The sequence below is a fragment of the Fusarium solani genome (genome assembly GCF_023522795.1).
Source record: "Fusarium solani strain SB1 chromosome Unknown bctg00000014, whole genome shotgun sequence".
Lineage (NCBI taxonomy): Eukaryota > Fungi > Ascomycota > Sordariomycetes > Hypocreales > Nectriaceae > Fusarium > Fusarium solani.
In genome coordinates, this window is record NW_027072141.1 from 733283 (window position 1) to 758792 (window position 25510).

A 25510-nucleotide genomic window follows, 5' to 3' on the forward strand; every position below is an offset into this window, starting at 1 on the left:
AGCCCATTTCAACGGCTCATACCTTCTTGTCCATTTTGGCCTTTATTGCCTCGGTAGCTGTTTTGCTTGTTCACTTAGTACGTTCCGCATGTTCCGTCAATTTTTCACCTCACATTTCGGTCCCATTTGACCTCTGTGATCGCATGATTCGATACTCGAACACCAGACTCAAATTTCTCTTCTTTCTTAACCTGCCTCTGATGACGTTGAAATAAGCTCATCACGTGATGAGATTTTACCAGGAGGCACTATACCAATTTAGGCCAAGGTAAATGCGGGAGATATTTGATTACATTCATGACGCCAAGAGGAGACGGAGGGAAATCGGCCAAATCGGCCACCAATTTTCTGGCCTAGCGCGACCTTCTGGCCGAGTGCGCAGAACGTCCCAAACGCGCCAAACGTCCCAAACGTCCCAAATGAGCCCAACATTCCCGTCTGAGGAGTGGGAGGATAACCGCCAAATCGGCCGCCAATTTTCTGTACGAGCGGACCCACCATTCGCATCTTCAATTGAGGCGGCCGGAAGAAGCGCTGGGCGTCGGCAAATGACGTTAGCGTCCTTTTTTTGACCGAAATTTTCAGCAGTGGGTCGATGGATACTCGTGGCGGGAAATTTACGTTTTCTCCCCGAAGCGCCGACGCGCTATCCTATCGCTCTGGATCTGTTTTGGATGTCTTCCCTGCCACAGGAGGAGCGAACGAGCAGGCACATGGAAGGAATCCAAGCCTGGCGTGCAGCTTGCCGTCAGGGAGAAAAGCATCTGCGACTAGCCGTCGTTGTTTGGAGGGCCTTGCGCGCCTTCCGATACTCCCGATCTGTCTTGGTTCTGAAGGCAGTCGCGACGTCCGGCGAGATGAGCTCTCCTAAAGTCTTTTTGTCCGTGCCCGTTAAGGCCCCGATGGTTTCTCAAAGGCAAAAAGCATGGTCGGGTAGCCAGAAAAATCCCCGTCCGCTAGCAATCCGCTAACAGCTGCGGGGAAGAATAAACTTTTCCAGACCTAAATGGAGGCACAAAATGGTAGAGTGCCAACTGTAGGGTAGGTAAAACTCCAAATCACACACAACTACGAGGGGAAGATAGAATGAGGATGAGGCTTGATTGCCCATCATTTCTCTGATATTAATGTAGTGAGATAAGTACGAATTCAAGTTCTACTGCGTGAATTTTTCCTCCACCATGTGCATACTACCGATCACGCTGCGTCATATCATTTCTTCTGCCTAGTCTCTGCGACGACATCGAGTTTGGATAGTGAAGCCAATTATGGGCGTCATCGAGCACCTCCAAAGAGTGGAGGACTCTTGCTGGCTTCGGCTTTTTTGCCCACGTCTACCCACAGGAATGGGGGAGGCGGGCGCTCACCGGATCTGCCAGAGGAAGACCATAGTGCTCTCTTGGCGTGGTTTCCTGGTGGAGCGAGCCAATAGACTGACTACCCTGCGTCCCAACAGCCTATGTCGTAGGGTAGGCATTTGATCTCTAGCCGCCTGCGGTCAGGTCATCATGGCGTTATGTAAACAACCTCAAGTTCACAGACAATACTTGGGTTACCGAATTGGACGTTGGGCCACCAAAAGCCCCAGGCAGGTCAGCCACACGATGTTTGAGGGAAAATACAGTATGGGGCGGATGAAAAGAAGAAGAAGGAAACAAAGTCAGCAATGGGCTTGGGGCTCGCCGTTTCGGTTCGTCTCTATTCAGTAGTCTTTTTTTATTTTTATTTATTTTTGTTTTATTTAAAAACTTTTTATTAGTTTTGTTTCTTTTTCTTCTTCTTCTTTTTTTTTCTTTTTCTTTTTTTTTTAAAGAAGATTTCCCTCTACCCTATCCGGATATTGTTGGAGAAGCGGCATGCATGATGGTGTTACATAGGCAGCCACCCTCAAGGGAAGATGTCTCACGATGATACAAGAATTGTCTGAACAGCGTTACAGACCTGTTGCAGGATCAGCAGATCTAGTATCTTGGCCTCGCCTCTTCAGATATAGAGACGAGGAGGGAGAACGAAGAACAAGAAGGAGTCAACAGCAGGAGCCGGCCAACCTTGGCTTCTGGCCATCCTTCCGCAAATAAGTCGTAACCTCAAATAGTGTCAAGCTATCGTCCTTATTAGCTTCAACCGGAGTCAGATTTTGATCTCAAACAAGCTTACAACGCAATTCCAGTCCGGCGTGGGTTGGTTCGAAGGGCACGTAAGCCTGGCCAGTCCAGCACCGCGTGGAGGGACTGTAGTAGAATACGAGATAAGGAACACCACATATGCGCCCCGAGCTTGCGGGCTCTGTTCTTAAGAGTGCGACCGCTTTTCGGAGTGAGTTCTGCCTGGCAGGGGGAGGCTCTGAAAGCCTTCTCAGTATTTGCTCTAGAAAAGATAGATGATAACTAGGTTTGTTTTTTTTTTTAAAAAAAAAAAAAATAACAAAACAAAATAAAGCAAAATAAAATAAAATATATACCTTAGCATTTGCATCGGGGATTGTTTTCAGCAATGGATCTTGTGCCCACCCAAGACTGGCTATTCAAGTCCCAAAAGCGTGCAACGGAGGAAGTTTTCCCATCCCTCCTTCGGTCGATGGCCCTTGACAAAAGGCTCTTACTCGACTTTAGGGCGTAGGCTAGCCGAAAGACGGTTCCTCCTTGAGCCAGACTTTCGGGCGTAGACTGGCCGAAAGACAGTTCCTCCCCCGACTTAGACGGGGATAGCTCCTCTTGGGTTCTTCCCGCAAATCCAAATCGTGCTGGTTGAGGTCTTCAGGCCGCTCCCGAACTGTATGGTTGGTAGGGTCGAAGTCATTGAGACTGGGGATAGGGCCAAATAGAGGAAGCGCGAAGGTTGTCTGCCTGGTCCTGAGCGTTCATGGTGTCGCGACGTGGGGATTTTCGACAAAACTGCAATGCATGTAAATGATTAAATCGTGGACAAAAGTGGCATTCTGCCTTGATGGACAAGTCGTGATCGGCCGCAGATAATACATACTACAAGGGCAGCCGTTTTTGACCACAAGCGCTTCACTTGCCCGGTTTTTTTTTTTTTTCTCGTGGGACAACACGACCAAAATCTACCGTAATGGGCGTGCAATTGATCCCATTGTATGAAGCGCGCACATCCTTACCGAAACCAGCAAGGGCGGTGGGCTTTGTTGTCACGTAGACGCCTGCAGTGCGCAGGGATGGGATGCATTACATTACGGCCGAAATGGTGCGTGCGACGTTCTAGTTTGGCTACATGAGGTCAATTTCAGCCACCGTCCATTCAGTCGCGCCAAGGCTGACAGCAGGCGGGACAAACATCCGACATTGAGCTTTCCAGGAATGTTAACCACCTTCGATACGTGCATGATCGGACACCCTAGTAGGCCGATAAGCCAAAATTGGTCGGCTTGAGGGCGCAGTAGGTTTTACAAGCTTGACAAGTTTTACAACGGCTTCTGGATTGCAGGTTTCTCGCAATTGGCTCATTTGGCATTTTGGCTGGTTTAAGCGTGGATAAACCAGCTGAAAGATGCACTGCTGGATGAGCTATGTGAAGAACTCATTCGGCTGTTGCATTCCACGCTTAGGAAGCCCTTCCCCTACAAACGACCCATCCGCATCATTGACTCGGACGTCTAGCGTCTCTGGCCATGCTGTGAACCATGTCGTCTTCCACTGTGAACGGGATCTGGAACCGTCCGGAGATGCGAATTCAGCCACGAAAGCCCAGCCCTGCGCTTCGCGCTAGAATTTGGCCATTTGCGTTCAGCCCCTCCAACTCCACAACTCCGTCACGCACAGAGCGCCCTTTACAACCGCTCAATGACCTATAGGGGCTTCATTTTAGAGGATCAGACTCGTAGCGCCGCGTGGTTTGGGCAGTTTCAGGGCTTGCATTTTGGTATCGTACATTTTTGACCTCGCGGTCAAGCCACTGGAACGTCTGGGGAAATTTTCCGCCATGGGAGCAAGTAACATGACGGCGCGATCATGCAGGCATTACATGCAGCTATGGCGTGCGGAACATGTCGTGCAGGTATGGACATGCAGGAATGACTACTGAATTGGACCCTTGCGGAGCCCGCACGGATCAGCGGGGCGGTATGTCACTCAACGGTCCCGAAACATCTGCGGCAAAGATCCGTTCCTGTAAACGAGTAAGTGAGGAAACGACTAAGCGAGGAAACGAGTCGTACCCGATCCCTTTTTTCGGCGCTTTGACAAAGGGTGATTACTTTCTTCAGTGGGGAAACAAGAGGCAATTTCCGTGCCCTTTGCCCTCTGTCCCTCCGATCGGCCTCGTATCTAGGTGACCTATCAACTTCAATATTATCGGGCCATCTGCATCGATTTGTCATTTTGTAGCCACATTTAACATTATTGCAGCTGATTCCCGACGTGATGATCAGGTCCGCTTGTCGCACTCGAAGTGGCTCTAGCTTCTATTGGATCCACTCTAATTTCAGCACCTCTCCACTCGGGGCGCACCAGACGAGCCCCGCGGCAGGACCATCAATTGGCCTCTTTTCAACGTGGCAATCATCGGCCGGCGCGCAACGGACGGCCGGCCTGGCACTAACTAGTACCCGCCCCGGCTGCCCGGGGAACAATAGTGGCCGTTTCTTGCCTTTTGGATCTGAGCAACAGAGATGAGCAGGTAATGGAATAATGCATGGGCGCAATATCAGGCAGTTGATGGACAAAAAGCTCGCACCTTGTTTTACCCACAATGGCAGGTTCCGCGCCGATGTACGAGTCACTATCTGCTCCTTTTGAGTGGTATGTAGAACACTACGAGACAAACAGCTGTTCGAGTCTGCCAAGAGCCATTTCCCATCGGGCTGGACCTCGGTGGTTACCCCTTGTTGCACCTGTTGGTCGCTGCCATCGTTAGCGTTTCAGGCCCGTGGGTGTATATTTCGAGTGCTGCCGAGCACCTTTGATGATCGAAGAATTTCACCCGCAGTTTCTCATGTCCGCTCTCTCTAATCATCGTTTTCATTCCCAATTTCGACTGCGCGTCTCATCATGAAATATCCTCCGCGAAGACATCGCCATAGGGCCCATGTCTCTCGTGCGCAACCATACACCACGACCCAGTATCGGATAGCCCGGAGGCTATGCAGACCCAATGTTTGGTCTCGTCACCGACAGCACCGACAGTTTGCGGGCCCACCCCAGTCGACTCTTCTAAGGCAAAGGACAGTTGCCCCGGCTTGATCCGCAGCCTCCAGCTTACCGGCCCGGCAGGAGACGAAAGTCCCGGCTACCAAGATGAAAGGTTCGTTTTATACCAGCATAGAGAGCCTCTCTAATATGCACGAGCTGAACAAATCGTAGAGGCAACTATGGTGAGGGTTTTGTCGGTAACTACGGTGACGACTTTGTCGGCGACTATGGCGACGGTTTTGTCGGCGACTACGGCGAGGAGAATGCGTGTCAGAATCATCCGGAGCTGGAGCAGCGCATGAACCAGATTATTGAGATTGCCAGGGTACAAAGCAAACAGTGATTCTCCCAACAAAAAAAACCCTTCCCCTCTGGATTGGCCTTAGCTTCACTTTGACGTATCGTGCGCTGACACTTCATTTCTTTTAGAATTCATGACATAGACAAAACGTCAGTACTTAGATAGGTCGAGTGATCTCGCTTTCTTGCCTCTATATGCTAACCACTATACCGAGCAGAACGAGGGAATTGGTTCAGCAGTACGTAGTAGTCTTCGGCTCCTTCCTCTCCCACCCCCCCCCGGCGTTGCCGCTCCTGCTGACGATTGAGTTGGATAGAATGAGGGGGAAGTAGTACAACAGTAAGTATCGACCTTGAACTTCTGGTTTGCCTTTTTTTCTGACATGGTTGCCTGCAGGGTTTCGACAATGCGCGAGGAGTGAGTGATATCTTTCATCTCAAAGGGAATATATTGAGACGCTGAACGTTTGCAGAGCACGAGAACTGCCGAATAATTTAGTTGAGAACATCTTGTCGCCCCTTTTTCAGACGGCTGAGACTCTATTGCAAGGAGAACAAGACCAAGTGCGTCACTCCGTGACGGGAGAACATGCAACAATGGACCCTGTCGAGATGTCCACTAAAGGCAGCGAACCTCGTTGCTAAAGACCATATGATAGTCAGATATTATGATGCTGTGGCCAACAGAGGGTTGCTCTTTTTTTCTTGCGTTTTTTGTTCATGTAGCCGAGGAATCGATATCGATGCCTCGTGTCGTGTCGGTGGCACATTCTCAGACAAGGACCTCCAAGTGACGTAACCCTATCCAGGGTAGGGATACCCCTAATTCATCGAGTAGGTTCATGATAGGGTTACCTCGATGCCTCGCGATTTCAGAATGAGCTCTCTCCACTTCCTAGGATGAGATAAGCATCAGTTCAAATGGAGCTACAGATAAAGGGAAAGAGGTGTTTTGGCGGCGATGTCTGGATGCTTGAATTGTCTTTTCCTTCTTTGCCTCCATTTTTTGATCACTCATTACGTGGAACATCTCATGAGTTTATCTAGGCATCGACTTGGTTGTGTTTGGGCTGTCACTGCTTCACAAAAACCATAAACGATTTTAGCAGAGTAGACTTTTGAAGATTTAATGGTATAAAGAAGGATGGCCCTTGTCTTCCGAGGCATGGCATTGATCGTGTGCAGGCCAAAGATGTCTTAGCACCTTGATTGATTGCCCGTCCCTCTTCCTCTCCTGGCACTTCAGCAACAAGAATTCGACCAACCGGTATTTGACGTGATTGCGAGAAGGGCTACTGATGCGGATGAAGATGATGCCATCCATGGTATATCGCAACGATATATTCAATACAGCTAGTAGTTTCCTATCAAGCCCGGATCCTTCTTCCAATAGACCCCAGGGCCCTTGCCTGAGAGCCCAGAAAAGTCGCCCCAGAACACCCATCACTTCTTCCGCTGAAGCTATTTAATACTACAGGTTGGAGCGAGCTCTCCGCCGGGTCTGTGCGTGAACTATGTACGTGTATGCCTTCCTCGGTAGCCCGGGTCTCCTTAGGCCAAGGAAAAACTTTCCAATCGCAAAGGATTCAGACGAGGCAGTGCGTAGCAAAGGCGAGTGTCTTTTGCTGCGCTGACTCTGTGATCGGAGGCTTCCGGCATGCTATGTGTCTCGCCAAGCCGGCCCGTCGTAGGCCACCGGTGACAGCATCGACCGAGCAGTCCCAACCTCGTTCCTGTGATAACCGCCAGTAAGCCATCCGCCAACCTCTCTTAGTCTCTTAGAGGCATATACGAACTTGATTGATTCTTCCACTTGGGACTCCATAGGTAGGGGAGGGCGGCCAGAGGGATGGCGAGGTATATCATGGATTGTAGTAGGTACGCGTTGAACTTGCCATAGCTGAAGGCAAAGGTGTGTAGCTATCTGCTGATCGTTCCACCCGGCTGATCGAAGCGTATGAATCGATACATTGCGTTTTGTCTTTGACGCACGTTGGAGATCCCGCCGCGAGGCGGTCCTTGGAGGGGTGCTTGTGAGCTGCTGAAGGAGCTGCTGACGGAGCTCCCGGTGTTGCTGAGAAAGCTGCCCTTGGAGCCGCAAAAAAAGCTGCTCTTGCTGTTGCAAGATAAGCTGTTGTTGCTCTTGAAGCTGCTGCAGCTGCAGCTCGAGATCCTGCGTGGGAGCCATAGCGAAAACGTTGTCGAAAGAGGGCTCAAGCCGCGTTGTGTAGGTGTTAGGTTGAGATACCTCAAGAACGCGAACAACGATAGAGGCTCCCTCAAGTAGCATCCAAAAGTGATTCGCAAGGACGTTTCATCACGTGATGAGCTTCTATCAACCCGGCCGCTCGCTCTCTCAGTCGATCCTCTTGTGGTAGGGAAAGCGTCGAAAATTGATGCAAGGGTGTTGGGATGGCGTGCATGTGCTTCGGGGAGAAAACGTAAATTTCCGCCGTGAGTATCCACTCACCCGCTGCTGAAAATTTTGGTCAAAACACGGACAAATGCGGTGCTGAAGTCATCTGCCGACGTCGAGCGCTTCTTCCGGCCACCTCAATTGAAGACGCGAATGGTGGGTCCGCTCGTACAGAAAATTGGCGGCCGATTTGGCGGTTTTCCTCCCACTCCTCAGACAGGAATGTTGGGCTCATTTGGGACGTTTGGGACGTTTGGCGCGTTTGGGACACTCTGCGCACTCGGCCAGAAGGTCGCGCTAGGCCAGAAAATTGGCGGCCGATTTGGCCGTTTTCCCTCCGTCTCCCCTTAGCGTCATGACTGATTAAATATCTCCCCCATCCTCCCATCATGCCTCCGGATCTTCTTTCCCTTTCCCTCAACGCGTTCCTGCAGAACTTTCCCTGCGGGGTAAAGCAGGAACGCGTTGGAAGGCTTTGTCCGGCATCACGAACCTCGAATGGCCCAAAACTGAGGCACGCCCCAAGTCACTGACCCATTCAATGGCAATCGAGATGTGTGGACAAGGTCGAGACCTAGGCATGCCTAGGTGGACGAAGCGGGAGCGGGTGAGGCGCAAGCCAAGGCCGCAATGACGCGAGGTCCCACGCAGCCGCCAATGAGGCGAGCTGGAAGAACAACGGGGCAGCAACATGGTTGCTGGTTCGGAGAGTCACAGGACTCGGAGCAATGCTCTCAAGCCGTAGGGGACTGGGCCTCGCCCTCCGAGGCTGGTACAACATTTACGTATAACAGGAGGGGACTGGGCATCGCCCTCCGAGGCTGATACAACACTTTCGTACAACAGGAGGGGACTGGGCATAGCCCTCCGAGGCTGGTACAACGTACAACAGGAGGGGACTGGGCATCGCCCTCCGAGGCTGGTACAACACTTCGTACAACAGTAGGGGACTGGGCATCGCCCTCCGAGGCTGGTACGACATTTTAGTATAACAGGAGGGGACTGGGCATCGCCCTCCGAGGCTGGTACTATATTTCGCCGTAGGGGACTGGGCATCGCCCTCCGAGGCTGATACAACGTACAACAGGAGGGGACTGGGCATCGCCCTCCGAGGCTGGTACAACATTTTCGTACAACAGGAGGGGACTGGGCATCGCCCTCCGAGGCTGGTACAACACTTCGTACAACAGGAGGGGACTGGGCATCGCCCTCCGAGGCTGGTACGACATTTTAGTATATAACAGGAGGGGACTGGGCATCGCCCTCCGAGGCTGATACAACACTTTCGTACAACAGGAGGGGACTGGGCATCGCCCTCCGAGGCTGGTACAACATTTACGTATAACAGGAGGGGACTGGGCATCGCCCTCCGAGGCTGGTACAACATTTACGTATAACAGGAGGGGACTGGGCATAGCCCTCCGAGCCTGGTACAACGTCCAACAGGAGGGGACTGGGCATCGCCCTCCGAGGCTGGTACAACATTTACGTATAACAGGAGGGGACTGGGCATAGCCCTCCGAGGCTGGTACGACATTTTAGTACAACAGGAGGGGACTGGGCATCGCCCTCCGAGGCTGGTACAACACTTTCGTACAACAGGAGGGGACTGGGCATCGCCCTCCGAGGCTGGTACAACATTTACGTATAACAGGAGGGGACTGGGCATAGCCCTCCGAGCCTGGTACAACGTCCAACAGGAGGGGACTGGGCATCGCCCTCCGAGGCTGGTACAACATTTACGTATAACAGGAGGGGACTGGGCATAGCCCTCCGAGGCTGGTACGACATTTTAGTACAACAGGAGGGGACTGGGCATCGCCCTCCGAGGCTGGTACAACACTTTCGTACAACAGGAGGGGACTGGGCATCGCCCTCCGAGGCTGGTACAACATTTACGTATAACAGGAGGGGACTGGGCATAGCCCTCCGAGGCTGATACAACGTACAACAGGAGGGGACTGGGCATCGCCCTCGAGGCGAGGCTGATACAACACTTTCGTACAACAGGAGGGGACTGGGCATAGCCCTCCGAGGCTGGTACAACGTACAACAGGAGGGGACTGGGCATCGCCCTCCGAGGCTGGTACAACATTTACGTATAACAGGAGGGGACTGGGCATCGCCCTCCGAGGCTGGTACGACATTTTAGTATAACAGGAGGGGACTGGGCATCGCCCTCCGAGGCTGGTACAACACTTCGTACAACAGGAGGGGACTGGGCATCGCCCTCCGAGGCTGGTACAACATTTACGTATAACAGGAGGGGACTGGGCATCGCCCTCCGAGGCTGGTACAACACTTTCGTACAACAGGAGGGGACTGGGCATCGCCCTCCGAGGCTGGTACAACACTTTCGTACAACAGGAGGGGACTGGGCATCGCCCTCCGAGGCTGGTACTACATTTACGCCGTAGGGGACCGGGCATCGCCCTCCGAGGCTACTGTTTTTTTTTCTCTTGCCTAATAAACGAGGCCAAGAGTTTTTTTTTTTTTTTGTTTTACATTTTCTAGCATTTCCATATGCCACTGAACGTGAATTCTCGTCGTGTATGTCCATCTAACTGGCCAAAGAAGCCAGACTAACCAGCACGAACCGATCGTGTGAACATGTAATGCGTAAGCTTCTGTAAATAATGTCATACGTGCAAAATTAGATATGCCCTCCAGCGGTCCAATGTTCGCTCTTCGGCCTACTGTACAACTCATTGTAGACTTACAGGACCGGCACTGACATCGACGGAATCCGGCCAATGTTCTTAGACGATGGTTAAATTAGAATCGAATGAAATATTGCCCTTTAGCATATCTGCGTGTTATTATATCTTCTTCTCTAGTGCTGCTAACTCTGCTAGTTTGACATCATCGCTGCTCTCTCCATAAGCTGACATCATATCAGGAGAACGTTTTATCCGGATATCAGGGTTATTTTATCATATCAAATATCATATCAGGATAGGCAAGTCTGGATGAGGCCAAAAGCTTCACTCGGTCCTTCTGGGGCGGTGTATATTGGACATCAGCGAACGGTGTATCTTCCTCTCAGACGACCGACAAAAACGGCCCTCCGTCTACTTGTCTAGAAAAGCCGCCGTGCTGGAACGGCGATTCGCGACTCCCCCAACCAGTTCGCCTCGATAAGCTCCCACCGTCCTCTCTCTGCAAAAAAAAAAAAAAAAAAGATATATAAGATCGGTTGCTCTAAGCCCTGTGCCAGACAATTGGTTCCGCAGGGATCATTGGTGACACCAGTCGATTGATGAGAATTATCTATAGAACAAAAGAAACCGAACAGCCATGTGTTCGGGCATAGCTATATAAGTTCATTTCGTTAGGATTATGCGACAGGCCAGATGTGAAACCGGATAGTAAAGCTACATCCGGTCACACGGATGTTATGCGACACCCTCAGACGAATCCATTGATTCCTGGATGAGATCGGTAATTTGGTTGATATAGGCCCTCGGACGAGTTCACTTACTCTTGGATGGGATCGATTGATCTAAGCCCTCAGACAAGTTCCTTGACTCCTGGACGGTATTACTGAGGCAAAGGAGATCCGAAAGCATTCGGGGAGGATTGGAAGGGTATTGAAGCACAGCCAGTACGCTGGAGGCCGAAAAGGACAAAATCGTTGTCCAACCTCCGGGGTGGACCCACCACTCGCGTCTTGGCAGGCGGACGTCGGCAAATGACTTCTTCATCTGCGCTTGTTTGATGTCCTTATCAAGTTTGGTAAGAAGATCGCTAATTGGTGAGGCTAGCACGAGTTAGACAGCCCTAGGAAATCATGATGCTTCCGGGCTGGCTCTCACAACACGAACGCCGAAATCACAAGCGGGGTTGGAGACGTCACCGTGCCGTCGTTTCTGATATTGATACTCTGTATGGTGTGCTAGATCTAGATCTAGTTCTAAGCGTGGATATTGTCCGCCACTTTGCGTGTATTATTGATGACTCAGCGTTTGCCTTTCTACCCAGCTTTCCCAAGAGCATTGCATTTCGAATCTCGACATCCCGTCCTACATAGTGATTGGCTCGCCGATCAGGACGCCCCTTCCTCCATACCGGAAGCGATGTTTCTGTACCTCGAGTTTGGATAGTGAAGCCAGTTGTCGGTGTTGTCAAGCACCTCTAGCGATTGGAAGCTCGTCTCGAGGAGCGATGCCGATCCGCTCTTGTCGGCGGAAGCCTCCCAGAACATGGCCCCACCCAAGCCCAGTTGCTTCAGATAGGCGACTTTCTGCTGCACAGCCTCCGGCGGATCAAAGGATATGAGCTCGCGTGTAGTGGCATCGTAGCTGTAATGCGCATGGGCCGCGGGGTCGAAGCCCGGCACAGCCCCGTCCTTGGGCAGGGCGCTGTAGTCCCAGACGCCCTTCTCCCAGCTGCCGAAGCCCACATCGACGAATGGTTCACCGAGTCCTGCAGTTCCCTGGAACGAACGACCGTAGATGGGCATCCCGAGAACGAGTTTCTCAGCCGGTACACCAGCGTCAAGATAAGCTCTGACGGCGCCATCGGTGTTGAAGGGGGTGGCATCGGGTTCTTCGTCGTTGGCGTAGAGGTTGGCGTTATGACCGGTGTGGGTGCTCCACGATCCGGCGTAGTCGTAGGCCATCAGGTTGATGTAGTCAAGAATTTGGGCAAGGTCGGCCAAGTGGAGCTTGCTGTAGTGCTCAAATCCCGCTGGGGCGGCTATGGAAAGCTGGAAGCGATGGCCCGAGGCAAACTCGGCTGCATACGAGTCCAGCTCGTCTCGTACGGCCTTCAAGAGGAGGACCATGTTGGTGGCATCATCCTCGTTGGCTGGGTATTCCCAATCGATGTCGACGCCGTCGAAACCCCAGTCCTTCATTAGGGTGACTGCAGACTTGGCAAAGGTGGCTCTCGTGGTGGTGCTGCCTGCGACCGCGGCAAAATTCGTGGACCAGGTCCAGCCGCCGATGGAGAGCATGACCTTGAGCTTTCGATTGGCTTTCTTGAGGAGATAGAGCTGCTTGATGCATCCGTAGGCATTATCGTTGCCTTCGGCCCAAGCTTGAGCAGCGCGGAGGGGACATGTAAGCGAAAAGGGAACTTTTTCCTTTGTGATAGACGTGGAAAAACGAAAGTGAAAATAAATTTGAAGAAAGAGATAGTGAGACATTGGAAGACAGCAAAAGGGGGCAAGCCGGGAAGAAGAAGGGGGAGAGGGAAAAGGGAGGATTACTTACAATCGCCTGCGTAATGCTTCTCGAGATCGGCGTAGGTATCTTCTGTATAGCTTTGACAGAATAGCAATTAGCAATCCGCAACACACACACCTCACCGATAAGCACATACACTGTCCCATCCACTTGAACATTCATAAAGGCATAGAGAATGTGCGTCAGACGCGAGACCGGGAGGTCTTGAGGGTGATAATCCCTCTGGTAGATGCCCCTGTGATGGGTAGTTTGTTAGCCTCGCTTCCGTCCCTCTCGCTCCCATGTCCCCCCTAAACGTGACGCCCAAGTCTGCATAACCTACCAGTTGACAAAATAGACCATGTTGACGTAGCTGGTGCCGCGTTTCAGAGGCTCGAGCTGATGTCGCTGCAAGACATCGGGCTCTGCCAGACTCAACACGCTTTGGAGCGTCAGCGACGAGATCAGCAACGAGATCAGCTTGAAGCGGGTGAGGAACATAACTGCGATCGGAAAATGAGGTGGAGGCTGCTGTGAGATGCTCGGTCGTCTGCAAACTAAAAAGCTGCGGTCCTGCAATTGTATATGTATAGGTATTTAGCTGAGAAGAAGGAACCGCGCGGCTGGGCAGCCTCCTGAAGCTATAGATCTCGACCGTCTTGGGAAATTGGCTGAGGATAGGCCAGCCCATTTAGGACGGTTGCCAATCCCAAAGACACCTGCCACTCGCCATGTTCGCCCCGGAATCTTCATTTTTGGACGTACATTATTACGCGACATCTGTTTTCTTCTAGCATCTAAGGCATCTGAGGGCTGTCGTGTTAAGCCTTTCGAGTTCACCTGCCCGTCAAAAGGGCATTTTTGTCGCATGAGTTCCAGCAGTCTCCTCCACCACGCAGGGTGGTGCGTAGAAGACGAGAACATCGGAGGCTACCCGGTACAGCATGATATCAGCTACCGACTCGCCAGTTTGTATTTCACTATCATGCCCAGCAATCATCTAAATCCTGCTATTGTGTGGTGCTGTAGAAGCATTGGCATAGAGCATGGTTCCAGCCTCACCAGGCAGGTCGGACAGTGCAATGCATAAGCCGCAAGCCCTGTATGTTCCGGGAGCCAGAGGCGGGATGATATGCACGATAACCTAACATGAAATAGTGTCGATGTTGGCGGTGTTTCGAGGACGGGCCTCTTGCACGGCATGGTCAAGGCTTCGAGGGTTCAGCGGGCTCCCGTTGATGGAGAAGTAACGGGAGATGGGATCACTGGAGTCGTAGGTGCGCCACCTGACATTTGTAGCTGCTCTCTGGCGCCAAAGTTGGCAAGGTTTTTCCTTGACCCAAGGCGCTACGACGAGGATCACGGTGTAGGCGCCCTGCATGGAGTTGTGCTGAACATTTGGTTGGACGCGCAGCGGACGGGGGAGACACAGCTTGCCTCTGATAATGTCCCAACGACAGCAGAGAGAAAGGAAGAGGGCGAACTCGATATCTAAACTACATCTTGCCGTTCCTTAGACCTCTAAAGTTTAGCTTGCAGGAGATAAATATCGAATACATTTATCAACGAGGACGAAGGGTTCTATTCTATTCGTTCGCCTGGGAACTCTTCTAGTCTGCCGTATGTCCATGCTCTTATCCTGAGCCGCTATTCACCGGCCTCTATTGAAGGTTGGGACTCCGTCGCCATCTCGGACCTGAGATGGTCCGCCACCTGTTGCGAATTAGACGAGGTACTGAGACGGCATAGAGAGAAGCGTACAATGGCATCCAAGCTTGGAACATCCTGGCCTTCCGGAATGTGCATTGCACAGACCCATTTGTGGCGGATGGGATTCCTGTAGACTAGGACACAGGCGGTATGACCGTATACTCCGAATTCAACGCTCTTTTTCGTAAGCGTGCGGCCCCTCTTTCTGATAATGGCCTTTTGTCTGTCATCATGCTGGTATAAGCTCTCGGTTACGGCAAGGGGTGGCTCGGTTGAGGTCAGAAAAGCAGGTCTCGGAATCTCGGGTTCGGGCTCCCGTTTCACTACCGTCAGACAGCGCCTTTTGTCTCTGGTAATGCCGATGTTGGCGTCCTGCTTTCTTTTGACCTACACAAAGTCAGTCACATAATTCCTAGAATCGATCGTAAAATCCCTACCGCGCCAGACTTTGCCACGGACGAGTCAGCCGATGGCAACGGCATCGGACGAAGCCTGCCAGCGTGTCTTGTATGGTAGCCTTTGGGCTGCAAAACTAACTCCTCGGCTGCTGCATCCGGCTGGTCTGGAGGGGAAAGCTTGTTGAAGTCGCCAGAGAGGCGAGCGATATGCCCTTGGTCTCCATTGGGAGAAAACAGTTCTGAAGCCAATCTCTGCATCGTTGAAAGGCCGAATAGGTTGATCAGATCCCCAATAATCTTTCCCACGAGTACCTCCATTCCGTGATCGTAGGCTTCTTGCTTCTGCGCCCTTGTGGCAGCGTGATTGAGCTCTAGTTCCTTGATTTGTCGGCCATCCGAAAGTAGTGCCAGCTGAACTAGCGATATATCATCTTGAGAAGGGTCGAGAGCAAACTGTTCTAATCTTCTCCTCGAACGATCGCGAAGAATGGCCAACTCGTCGTGAAACGCAGCATCGGGCTCCTGAATCCCTTTGAGATCTTGATCCCAGCTGGAGATTGAATCCTGCAACCTGACGGCACGACTCGAGCAGGCCATGACGTTCGGATGATGGGCTTCAGGGAAGGGAGTGGCCTCGAGCATCGCCCTGTATCAGACTAGGTTGATCGGGCGTTTTTTTTTCTTTTTCTTTTTAGGTTCCCGAGCGCCGCCGAAAATTCACAAGTTGTGGCGCGGTATTTTACTTATTTGCATGAGAAGTCAGGGCCTACTTGGACGGTCTGCTTTATAAATAAAGCCAAAAATAGACGCGCCGGACGACTTGGTCCATTTTCGGCTAGGGATCAAGGTGCTGGAGAACGTGGAGACGATGGGCCCTTGCAGATAGATGCGCTTGGTATGATGGCGTAAGATACTGTAACAACACGACAAGTTACGAAAATGACAACTGCAGCCCCCCTTCTGTTTATGCATTTGAGGATATTACATTAAACTATACACCCGTGCGAGGCGAGAGTTTTATGGCCTTTCTGTCACATTCTCTAGGCCAGTCCTCACACTGCCGACTAGTCAATACTGGCCGACCATTGTCTTTGTTTCGAATGCAAAAAAAAAAAATCCCATGGTGCATTATCAGATACGACGGTACCATGAGCAGTGGTACACTACTGTCCGCGGCCGTCCTCCCTCATTGAGGCGCCCGGAATGGCTGCGAGGCATTCAATAAGACGCCTCGGGTTATGCATAGTGAATGAGTGAGAAACCTGTCGACGAGCTCCGAAGCGTCGGATCGTGCAAGGAGGGCTCGCTGCATCGTGGTGTAAGAAGCTTCACTCGGGGCGCATCCCTGCGGCTGTAGAAAACCCTCACTGTCTGGCTTGGTGGATCTCCCCTCAAAAGCAGCCCAACATGACCAAACTTGCCATCCTGCGAGCCAGGGGCAGGCTCATCCGCCAATTCTGCAAGGGCCCGTGCGATTTGTGAAACTTCGCGACGATCCAAGTGTCCTACGCCCTCGATGGGGCACGGAGGAATGATGACGGTGATTGTTTCGAGGTAGCGGAAATTTGAAAGAGCGGCAAAAATCTCCATCAAGTTTACATTCGGCAGGACAAGAAAAGCAACATGCTGTATACGGGATATCATGCCCCCATGAGGATGGAGTCCCCTTGCTGGTTTCACATAAGAGTGTGGAATGCCCTGCAGCAGGCATATTGTGCGCTGGAGGCACAAATTGACGGGAAAGTACTCCGAGAAGTAACAGCTGATCATGGTCCACTCAACAGACGCTTCTTTACATGCTAGAGCCACTGTAGATGCTCCAGGTTGCTGGACAACCTCGCACCTTGGAGGGGGACTGTTGTCTGCTTGGCTTGCATCGTCTGCCGTGATAGATATCACCGACACATCTGCTTCCCACAGAGCTATCCGCCATATTCGGCATCTTATTTCAGGCGGTAAGAAAGGAAACTTGTGGAAGACCGTTGTGCTGGACACGAGCTTCGGTCCCACCTTTGAGGCCTCACCAGTTTTCATTATTGCCACTTGATGTTCGTTAGTGCGTGGCCGGTGGTCGGATACAAGGCTGGTATAGTGAATCTGGTTTATGGGACGGAGGGAGTGTTACTGGCTGTGACGAAGAAAGGCTGAGAAGATTTCTGGGTCCTATTTGTGCACGGATCAAGAGGTGCACCTAGGTGAGACTTTGGAGTTTATAGCTGTGAAGCATAGGTTTGATGGGAAAGCTGATGGTTATAGCATCAATTCGGATTATGGCGGCTGCTGCTTAGTAAGATATTGGCCTCAAATACATGATCCGTAGACGGCCTTGGACTGATAAGCGTGAGTGTAACAAAGAACAGTAGCTACCATCCGACGAAGTACGACTACTGGCCCACAGATGTAAAAATCATACTAGATTTATGATAAACCGAGCAACCATTGATACCAGCGGAGAATGCTGATGTAACAGAGGCTTGTATATGGCCGTAGTATCTTGAGATGTGAGATGCATTGAATTATGAAGCGTAACACGACTGGTGTAAGGATACTAGTTATTGTACATGGGGGAGACTACAGCGTCGCCGTGGGTTCGCAATCGAGTTGTTAACATCATGATTTGGCTTATGAGTCAGTTTGATTGTCGCTCATCATCATCGCCATCTCTCTCCATTGCGTTTCTCGCCTACTGCGTCCTTTCCTGCCCCGACGGGCGACTAGGCCCAGTCACATGATCAATCAAGCTCATTCGGGACCTCCTTGCTGCTTTCTAAGGTCACCGTCTGAACCCTATGCCATGCACTTCCCGTGTATTTTTCTGGAGCAACTCGCTTTGTTGAATTGGAATGGTGAGCGTGAAGAGTGAGATATGTCAGGCGGAATAGACGGGCAGAGGCATCCGTCCATCCGGGATTGCGGCTCTATCTACACTCTCTTCCAAAGCCATCTGATATGTTGGAGGTGATGTGTCCTGATCTGTCTGGCATGACCGGTGGGCATACTGTGCGACTCCCATCCCATTTATCCTTTCAACTTGAAGGCTGAGATGGCTCGAAGCATGGTTGGATATGCCTGTATTCTGCCCATTCCCGGTGCGGACAAGCTCGGGCTGTGTTTTCAGCCGGGGATGGGTTGCAGCCTGATTTTCCACATCCACTCTATATCCTGCCGGGATTTCTTCTGTCGTGTATGTTTTGCGTTTGCATCCTGTTTTAATTTGCGCCCAGGCTGAGTAATACCAAGTCGAAGAATGCCGGGCATTCCCGTCTCCTCCGTGGCAGGTGTGGTGGGAAGCAAGCGCGCGGGAACCAAGCCACATTGAACAGGATGATACGAGAACAACGGGCCAGCAAAGGGCGAGTATCGGGGTAGCGATAATGGCAAGGCTTCGCAGGCAAATGTCTACCCTCAGGCGCGGCCATTTGTGAGCGGCATTGACGAAGAGTATATGGGCGGCCAGTATGGCGGGTATAACCCAGAAGATGACCGAAATCGCGGTTATGACTATGACCTCGGTTGGGCCCATGCTGAAGAGTCGCCCACGGTCACTGTAGAGGCCTGCCCAGGATGATGACGTATGTACGTACGAAGGAGTAGAGCAATGCTTCGTGGTACGTTTGCTCAGGCTTGGCTGCTTCGGATACGAGGTCTTTGAGGCTGCTACATACTCCGTACTTTATACAACGCTCTATATCTGGCGTACTGTCTAGAACAGCATTTGAGTCGGGTCATCTGTCCGTAGCGTCCGTAGCGTCCGTAGCGTCCCGTAGATGGGGTCCGCCTGCCGCCGCAATGAGCGCATGATTTTAAACTTCTGTTTTCGTCAGTGAAGTTTTAAAAGTCCCATACAGTGTTACTGGATCACCTTCGAGCACAGTATATGGGAAACCTGAGGCTAGGGCGTACTGTAGCGGATGAGTTAAGGTAACCCGCATGCTAACTCGCACTGTTCCTGTATGGAGAGGGTATTTACAGATACCGAAAGAGACCTTGGGCACCCAGCCAGCAACGGCCTTCCGGCGTAGCAGAGGTCCTTTCATAGTCCGCTTCTGGCACCATACTGACTTGCAATGGACTTGGACGCATTATAAGTCTCTCCTCCGCCTTTTCTAGAAAGAGATCGTTGATGAGAAGGGGAAGGTCGGCATGCACACAGCTGCATCACGTGTGGATTTGCTATGAACTGACATTGTGTTCGAGACTGCCTACTCCATAGTCTTGTCTGGGCTCCGTTCTTGAGGAGCAGTATATATCGGAAACGTGGATCCGGATTCGGATTATAAACAAGAGGCTCTAAACTTAAACACGCAGAAGGCCACCAAAGACAGAGGCCGAAGTCGAAGCCAAGGCACAAATCGGGGCCAACGCTGGGGTCGGAGTCAAAGTTAGCAGCTAAGATCAGGTGATTTAGATCGCCAACACTGATGATGCACGCTGGGTCGCTTAACCGGCGAAGTTACGTTGTTGAGCGTGTCTACTCGGAGCGCTGAGCCTTGCATGGCAGTCCTAATATGTTGTAGGCCCTCGCCTTCATCGTCATCACCAGAGGGTTTCTCGGCTTGCTCTTTTGGATAGGACTTCATATACCTCATGTGGCCTCGGGGCGGGGCAGACCTCGCAGGCGTAATATTCTTTACTAGTCAGGGCATACGCTCGATGGCAGCGTGTTTTGAACTCTGTTCTTCTCGCAAACTAGCACTATATCTAGGAAACTAAGACTGCTTGCTCATGCACGTACCTTCGGCTAACACAGCGGCTAGTGCAGGATCTCTCGGAGTTTGGAACGGCTTCTATCTCTGCCGGCGGCGATAAGCAACATCCTGGCTGCGACTTCGAACCGTGCCAAGTCCGCTAGGCGTCTCCGATTGATGCACATAGTAGCTGAGTATTTATCCCTATTTGTAATGAATAATTGTACAGGACCTACTGAGATGTCTGGCGATGGATGTGACCTCCCAGGCCCGCAACTAACATTGGGTATAGAATCAAAGAATGGACGGAGCCCCTCGCCGTTGCCGATTTCGGCGACCGCTTCGGTTACGTCCCAAGCTTTACAAAGTAATATAAGATGCATTCCGTCTGGAAAACGCCCCCCGCCTCGTTGCATTTGTCATTGATGTTTTCTAGAACCTCACGGCACGTATTGCTATGACCTGGTCCGACGGCGTCGTCCGGGCAGGACGGTAGCATCTGCATCCCGATCCAGACGTCATCGTAGGGTGCCTCTTCTATGGGATGCTGGGCGGTGATCTCGAAAGTGTCGAGCCGCTTACAAAACGACTCTATGAAATCGACCCTGGACTCCTTGCTTGAACTGAATTTTCCTGCTTCGGGGTGGGTTTCTTTCCAGCACACGAGCGGACTGCCGGTGCCTGTTGCCGCCGGTTCCTGTATAGAATGAGAGCCTGTTGCCGTTGTTGCAGAGTCGGGGGTGGAGGCATCCGTCGTTGGGGTGGTCGACTGGGTGCCTGTGGGCTCCAAGCTCCCGGGTAAGCTGATACTGAATAAATCTCCAGAAGTATCCGTTTCGGTCGGTGTCTTTGATGGGTTTGCCGTACTATCAAGCCCTGTAGATGTGGCCGTCGAATCCAGACTGCCTCTGCTCACCGTATGAGAAGTAGGCGAACCTGCTTGTTTTGAATGTGCATTTTGGTTCAGCTGCAGGGTCCTAGGGCAGTCGCCTGACCATGCAGCTGGGGGAACGATCTCCATACTGGCATCATAAGGGACCTTGTATGTCCTTCCGGGGTAAATCTTGTTTATGTTAACACCGGAATTAAGTGCCTCGGCTTCCCCGTAATCGAAACCGGGCAGAGCCTGCCCGACATCCTGGGCAAATGTGTCCCCGTCACGAGGGATCCAGATGGCATAGTCGAGGGTGCAGGCGGCGCTGACAAGGGAAACAGAGAAGAGACTAAGTGTCGGTTTCATTATCCTTGATCACAAATACACGAGGTCCAGGTTTCCATATCGCTTAGAGAGGTTTAATGCTGTTCTTATACTATTCTTGGATTTCCCGTCTCTCTTTGTTAAGTACGCTCGTATGGATAGGCTGTCCTTTATCGGCTGCCTAATTGTGGGCGGCTACGTTCGGCAGTTAATTGTTTTCTTGACGTTATGCCTGCCACCCACGGCCACGACGATGATGGTGATGATTGATCAACTAACCACTTGAGGCAAAGCCACACAACCTTCTGGAGGAATAAAAGGACGTGCTATGGCCAATCAAAATAGAGATACAAAGGACGAGGTCAGTCTCGCGCTGCCGGATCCGATCCGCCTTCTATAGAGGCCATATGGCATATCTCGGCATGTCGAGCTTCTCGATGTAAGAGTCGAATAAGGTTGGGCAGTGTTAGCCGAGGAACGGGTCCGCTAAGAGACTTTTGGTAGGAAGAGGAAAATGTCCGTGCTCATAACTATGAAAGTCCATAGCTTGATTGTCCGTGAGTATTCACCAAGGTTGACTCGTAGAGCCGATATCGGCCCAGGCGCTGCTCAACATTCATTAGTGTATTTTTTATCCAGTTACCGCGGAATCTTGTTTGAGCTAAAGCGAGACATGTTGCATGTGAGGCGAAGGGCGAATATCTGACGCATGACCCCCATCTACGGAACAGATCTTTCGGATGCCCGAGCTCTCCGTCTTATGTTAGATCACTATCAGGGTAAACTTTATTAGGTCATATGTTACTTGATGTGACCTGAGCTATCTACCTGCTGTCTCTTTGTCTTTTTAACTTGGAAATGTCCCTGCTTCTACTTTTCACGCTCGGCTCAGCTCATCGCATCATTCATTCATTCAAACTTTCCGACCCCACCACCAGCCTCCTTCTCGACCCCAATGCAGCATAAACATCCCGAATCAGCGGTCTCGAGAAGGGTTGTCGCGCAAAACCCGGCGAAAGGCGATGTCTGTCTTGTGCGCCGACACTGGAGGCTGGCTCTTGGGGCTTATCTGACGATGGTCCTGGCCGGTACTATGGCATACGCTACATTCGGTGAGTCGGAGGTGCAGAGCTTGGTATCCTCGACGCTGACAGAGTACCGTGGCAGCGGGTGTGAAACCTTTCGACCTGGCAAAGAGGTCGTGGGGAGGTTTCGATGAGCGCCCCACCACCGCCAAGTGTTACCAGCAAGAGCGGACAGCTATGATCCTCTCATTTCTGCTGGGCTCGTTCGGAGTAGATCAGTTCTACGCACATCATTGGCCTCTGGCCGTCTTCAAGCTACTCACTCTTGGTGGCGGCGGAATCTGGTGGCTTGTTGATGTTATTCTTTGGATGGTTGGTGGCGTTTACGGGACTCCTGGCTGCCCCGGCGGAAGCAAACATGGCTGGCAGTACTAGAAAGCAGGGAACGGCTGGCTAAGTTTAGGGTATCGCAACATGAGAAGGAGAGCAGAGTTATAGCCATGTGGCCTTTTTTTTTTGGAGAATGGGGACGTCAATCTGTTCAGGAAGGCATGCTCGAAATTCTACCCGACGTGTCTTATGCCTGTAGGCCGTTCCTTAGAAGCCTACATTCATCTCTAAGCGGCTGCCGACAGTTCCCTTGTCAAAGAAAGGGTCTAATTGATGCACCAGAGGCTTTGGTAGGTAATGTTGATTCCATGCACGGCATCTAGAAGACTGTTCGTTTAGAAAACTATCGTACGCTGTGTTGAAGCCGCAGGAACATTTCGTAGTACAAGTGATCGGCCAGTCGAGGCTGCTTCCGCCTCCATCCGGGCTCGCCTTTCATGGTCTCTGACTTCCACCAACTCGGGTTCCCATCGGCTACTCGTGCCCGCTGCTCGTCCCGTGGCCCTTGTGGGCAAGTCTGTTGTGCCAAACTTTGAAGAATTCGACACACTTCAATGTCGGCGTCCTCCATCAGCGAATGATGCCTTTTCTCTGTGGCCGAAATCAGCCAATTGCCATGAGGTATCTAGTGGTCTCCTTCTTACTGCTGAATTGGCCATCATGTGGCGACAGCGGTAGCGTTGACGACGGCTGAGGTTGTGGCCTCATCTCCACTTGGCTCGGAAAGGTAGACGGGAGCAGAGTAGCAGAGGGCCAGAGCTACGCTTGCCTTCTTCTCTAAATGATGTACGTTGGTATAAGACAAGTTGTGCCGGGAGCGTCGAAGGATTTTCATGGGTTTTGCGGTGTGGCTGATATGCGGAGGAGGAGTAGCGGCGGAAGAGGTTCAGCCAAGGATCATGGCGATGTTGCGCTTTGGGTTCGCCAGTTATAAGCTCCACTCATGTGACTTGCCGAGAAACACTTATACCGGTTAAATATCGACCACCAGGCATACGCATTCGCGAAGCAACGACGTAGGCCATGTGGTTGGTGGCTGTGTAGTGTGGTCTGTGTGCCTCTTGACAAGGTTTCTTCAATGCCCAGTCTAAAGTTGGCCCTGCACGTCTTGGAAGGCGTCCAAAAAGGAGAAACAGAAGAGAGAGAGAGAGGCATTGAGTCAAGTCGATCGCGTACCATGATCTGCGGGTTATGGCTCCCAGCGGGGGTACTAGTCTGTCTGTCTTTTCTTCTTATCCCACCTGATTTAAACGTGTTGTTTCGAATTATACGTCCACAAGAAATCTCAACAGATCATCTCATCACCCCTTACCCCGAAAGGAATAGCATCGACACACTACAGCAATGCACGAGCTGCCCGAGAAAGTTGTAACTTGCGATGTGCTGATTGTCGGTGGCGGTGCAGCTGGTCTGACTGGTGCTGCAGCAGCCGGAGGGCTCAAGACCATCCTGGTTGAAAGGCAGAAAGCGTTAGGAGGCAAGACAGCTTTGGCAAGCGGAATGATCTGGATGCCGGGAAATCGGACTGTCAAATCCTGTCCTATATTGAAGCCTCATCAGCTTACAGGCTGCACCTTGCAGGCTAGGGCATATGTCGAGAATGCTGTTGCGATGTCCGATGAACACGGCAACGGCGCCTTGCCCACAACAGTCACGAAACGCATAGACGCGTTTCTGACCAAAGGGCCCGAGATGATTGACTTTCTACGTGGCCGCGGGTTTAGGTGGATGAAAGCGCGCTCCAGCTTCCCCGATCATCAACCCGAGCTGGATGGGGCACTGCCAGCGGGCGGCCGTACGCTCGATCCGGCCATCTTCGACATAGAATCTCTAGGTTCACTAGGGGAATACCTCTCCCATGAGGGTGAGGTGCCTCTGGTATTCAGATTCGAGGACTTTCGTATATTGACACGCCCGTTTGCATCTCTCCAAGATTTCCTCAAGATCGGCCGAATGCGCCTGAGGTCTTTGCTATGCTCTCTCTACTTCAAACGCCCGGCATCAATGGGACGGTCGCTCGTTGGACAACTTTTATCTATCTGCAGAGATAACGGGAGCATCGACATATACACCGAGACGGAGCTTGTTGGACTATGGCACGAGGATGGCGCGGTCGTTGGCGTCTCGCTGAAGAAAGGAAAGGAGACTTTCAAAGTTCGAGCACTACGCGGCGTGCTTCTGGCCACAGGCGACTTAGACGAGTGCTTGGGAGTTTCGGATATTGAATTTCCGTCAGGCGGCAACGAAGACGACACTACGAATGATCCTCAAGACAGCATTGGACATGTGGTGGCCCTGTGCCAGAGTATGGGGGCAGAGGCGTGCGTGGCGCGTGAGGTTAGGGGAATCCCGACGATGAAGGGGCTACGCACGGGTAGAACGACTCCCGCGATATTTGAGATCTCCAAGCCATTCTCTATCGTCGTCGATAACCAAGGGAATCGGTTCTTCGCGGAGTCCAAGCCGCATGGCGATGCGGCCAGGTCTATGCGCGCCAGAGCCGAAGCACGTCTAGCCCAGGATGCGAGGGCTTGGCTAGTTCTGGACCAGAACTATCGAAAGAGGTATACGCTGGGTGGCACCCATCGATGGACTGACATTACAAAAGCTCTTAGCGAGGGCATCCTCCTGGAAGCGGAGACTATTGGCGCCCTGGCAGACAAAATGGGCATCGCAAGGCAAGCGCTCGAATCCACCATCCGGCGCTGGAACGAAATGTGCGGCTATGGAACGGATATCCACCATAAAAGAGGCGACGATGACTACCAGAGGTTTATGGGAGACCCTAGAGTTGCGCCGAATTCCTGCATGGGAGCCATCGAGCGCGCTCCGTTCTATGCCGTTCGGATTTCTACCAGCGACGGTGGAAGAAAAAGAGACTCTTGACGGACGAGCACGGCAGGGTTTTGCAGTCTGATGGGAGGGCCATCCCGGGTCTCTATGCTGCAGGGGACACATCCGCTTGCGTTCTGAGAGCCACATCTCTCGGTGCTGGCGGAACTCTTGCGTCGACCATGGTCTTCGCCTACACTGCTGTCCAGCACATGTCGTCGCAGTCCCACAGTAGCCC

At 51.9% G+C, this 25510-nt stretch overlaps 8 protein-coding genes across 8 annotated transcripts; 4 read left to right on the forward strand and 4 right to left on the reverse strand.

Annotated features, from left to right (window-relative positions):
- Positions 1 to 4707: 4707 nt before the first annotated feature.
- Positions 4708 to 5490, forward strand: MRS44_017707 (uncharacterized protein; the record flags this gene model as incomplete). The annotated part of the gene is made up of 3 exons (XM_065615610.1): positions 4708 to 4757; positions 5089 to 5259; positions 5319 to 5490. 3 exons carry the CDS (start codon positions 4708 to 4710, stop codon positions 5488 to 5490), a joined length of 393 nt encoding a protein of 130 aa, XP_065471682.1.
- A 1617-nt stretch (positions 5491 to 7107) lies between these two features.
- On the reverse strand, positions 7108 to 7635 carry MRS44_017708 (uncharacterized protein; the record flags this gene model as incomplete). The annotated part of the gene is made up of 1 exon (XM_065615611.1): positions 7108 to 7635. One exon carries the CDS (start codon positions 7633 to 7635, stop codon positions 7108 to 7110), a length of 528 nt encoding a protein of 175 aa, XP_065471683.1.
- A 3636-nt stretch (positions 7636 to 11271) lies between these two features.
- On the reverse strand, positions 11272 to 13532 carry MRS44_017709 (uncharacterized protein; the record flags this gene model as incomplete). The annotated part of the gene is made up of 6 exons (XM_065615612.1): positions 11272 to 11291; positions 11345 to 11623; positions 11932 to 12942; positions 13080 to 13129; positions 13189 to 13287; positions 13375 to 13532. 6 exons carry the CDS (start codon positions 13530 to 13532, stop codon positions 11272 to 11274), a joined length of 1617 nt encoding a protein of 538 aa, XP_065471684.1.
- Positions 13533 to 14077: 545 nt separating this feature from the next.
- Positions 14078 to 14526, forward strand: MRS44_017710 (uncharacterized protein; the record flags this gene model as incomplete). Its single annotated transcript, XM_046271933.2, has 2 exons — positions 14078 to 14133; positions 14190 to 14526. 2 exons carry the CDS (start codon positions 14078 to 14080, stop codon positions 14524 to 14526), a joined length of 393 nt encoding a protein of 130 aa, XP_046123511.2.
- Positions 14527 to 14678: 152 nt separating this feature from the next.
- Positions 14679 to 15736, reverse strand: MRS44_017711 (uncharacterized protein; the record flags this gene model as incomplete). The annotated part of the gene is made up of 2 exons (XM_065615613.1): positions 14679 to 15128; positions 15179 to 15736. 2 exons carry the CDS (start codon positions 15734 to 15736, stop codon positions 14679 to 14681), a joined length of 1008 nt encoding a protein of 335 aa, XP_065471685.1.
- Positions 15737 to 20173: 4437 nt separating this feature from the next.
- On the reverse strand, positions 20174 to 21067 carry MRS44_017712 (uncharacterized protein; the record flags this gene model as incomplete). The annotated part of the gene is made up of 1 exon (XM_065615614.1): positions 20174 to 21067. One exon carries the CDS (start codon positions 21065 to 21067, stop codon positions 20174 to 20176), a length of 894 nt encoding a protein of 297 aa, XP_065471686.1.
- A 913-nt stretch (positions 21068 to 21980) lies between these two features.
- On the forward strand, positions 21981 to 22485 carry MRS44_017713 (uncharacterized protein; the record flags this gene model as incomplete). Its single annotated transcript, XM_065615615.1, has 2 exons — positions 21981 to 22137; positions 22193 to 22485. 2 exons carry the CDS (start codon positions 21981 to 21983, stop codon positions 22483 to 22485), a joined length of 450 nt encoding a protein of 149 aa, XP_065471687.1.
- A 1299-nt stretch (positions 22486 to 23784) lies between these two features.
- On the forward strand, positions 23785 to 25326 carry MRS44_017714 (uncharacterized protein; the record flags this gene model as incomplete). The annotated part of the gene is made up of 1 exon (XM_065615616.1): positions 23785 to 25326. One exon carries the CDS (start codon positions 23785 to 23787, stop codon positions 25324 to 25326), a length of 1542 nt encoding a protein of 513 aa, XP_065471688.1.
- Positions 25327 to 25510: the final 184 nt, after the last annotated feature.